General features: G+C 33.2%; 1 protein-coding gene across 1 annotated transcript; it reads right to left on the reverse strand.

The window, feature by feature from the left end:
• Nucleotides 1–1,167: 1,167 nt before the first annotated feature.
• LOC118732590 lies at nucleotides 1,168–1,945 on the reverse strand (the record flags this gene model as incomplete). The annotated part of the gene is made up of 3 exons (XM_036461719.1): nucleotides 1,823–1,945; nucleotides 1,472–1,651; nucleotides 1,168–1,390 (listed from the first exon to the last, which is right to left on the reverse strand). Coding segments are annotated over exons 1-3 (469 nt in total), but the record flags the coding sequence as incomplete, so codon positions are not given.
• Nucleotides 1,946–1,972: the final 27 nt, after the last annotated feature.

The raw sequence follows: 1,972 nt of genomic DNA on the forward strand, positions 1-1,972 counted from the left end.
ATCGTTGTTTAAAGTACAAAACCGCGTATCGTCATTCTGCAAGAACGACGGCGATATGTGATATACATATGTATATAATGAAGTAAAGTATCAGGTATGTATACAAATTCATAGTTCTGTTTTGTATAATGTATGTACATAAGTAACAAAAAAATAAAAATAACATAACACAAATACATGCATAAACATAAACGTCCCACTGGGGAAATAGGTAAGCTCATCGGTAAGGTACATATAGATTTTCGAATTCAGTCTTGTACTCACATATTTGTACTTGTTTTTGATACATAATACATATGTATGTTTGTATATCAGTGGCGGATCAGTGTATCACGCAAATTATTGTTAATATTGTCAAAAATTAAAGTTTGCTATTTACTCACAAAATAGAGTATACGGCGATTTTTATTATTCACTTGGTTTTTTATGTTAAAATTTTTTTTGTTAATTATTTATTAAAATACAACCTATATATTAAAAAACACCACATAAATCGAAGTTTGAAACTTTATACGAAATTTAAAATAATTCTGCAGTTTCGTCGAAATCAAGAACTTTTTCATAAGAGTATGTATACAGTTTTATTGTCCATTGCATTTTAGTATAATAATGTGCAAATTGAAATGTCTTAAAATTGATATTTCTATTTTTTTTTTTTGCTGACGGTGCTAGGCATATTCTTCCAATATAAAGTATTCTCAGAAAATACACTACAGAAAATATTCTAAATTTCGTATAAAGTTTCAAACTTCGATTTACATATGTGGTATTTCTTAATAGATATATAGGTTATTTTTTAATAAATAATTAACAAAAAATTTTTTACATCAAAAAACCATGTGAACAACAGAAAATCTCAGTATACTCAATTTTGTGAGTAATTGTATACATATACATACATATGTAAATATTGTTAGTAATAAAAATAATAATAACATTTCTTGTTGATAAAAAACTAAATACAAGTTTTAGTGTATAATAAATAGTTCCACTTTATATTTAAAATTTTGAAAGGTAGAGATTAGCATTCAGCTTCTTTATCACTTCGGTCAGCTCAATTACTGAACTGTTCAGCTGTTGAAGCGTAGCAACCAGGAGCTCATGCTGACTAGCATCTCTTTCATCCTTAACTTTAAGGCTATGAAGTGCAGCATTTAAACTTGCTACAGCTTGCGTTGTTTTTTACTCGTGCATTGAGGTCTTTTATACCTGTTGAGGCAGTAAGGGTGTCATTTAAGCCAGGTGTTTCGGAAACGGGAGTCTGTTGTGTTTGAAGCAGTGTAGAGTCTTGAGCTCCTGCGGCCATCGGGGACAAAACTAAATCATTGGGGATGACCACCTCGGTTTCAATTATATCAATTTCTACTGGTTGGGAGTTGCACGTTGGTTCCTAATGATATAAATTATAATTTGACGTACATAAGTGAAATTTCTTAAATACTTTATAAAGCTGCATTTCACGGAAACTTACCTCATGCCCCAACGTGTCCATGTTTGAGCGACCATATACTGCTGCCACCCCAAATGTTTCCAGCGCTTGTTGCTCGAATTCGGACACATCTGCTGTCGGTGGTCCCCCGCCTGTTGCCTTTGTATGCTCTACGACCCTTCGTGCTCTGCTCCGCAGTTGGTTTTTCCATCCGGTTAATGTCTGTAAATCAGGTATATATGTAAATACACACATGTGTGCAATCATAATTAAAAGAAATTTATGTATCTATGTACATACATAAAATACAAATTATATATGTAACAACATATTTATGTGAGCAGGTTTGCTCTGTTCCGTCGTAAATATACCAATTAAAAAAAAAAAACTTACTTCTTTCCACTTCGCTGCCGTGCGGGTGGGCCCACGCATTGCATTCAAGTTCTCCGCTAGCTGCATCCACAGGGATTCTATCAATTTCGGAGAACTCGGCTTGTTTTTCCCCGTTTGTAGCTCCGGATGGTTCTTGCAAAATTGCACATA

The sequence above is a fragment of the Rhagoletis pomonella genome, unplaced genomic scaffold, assembly GCF_013731165.1.
Source record: "Rhagoletis pomonella isolate Grant_MI unplaced genomic scaffold, Rhpom_1.0 Rhpom_scaffold_22961, whole genome shotgun sequence".
NCBI lineage: Eukaryota > Metazoa > Arthropoda > Insecta > Diptera > Tephritidae > Rhagoletis > Rhagoletis pomonella.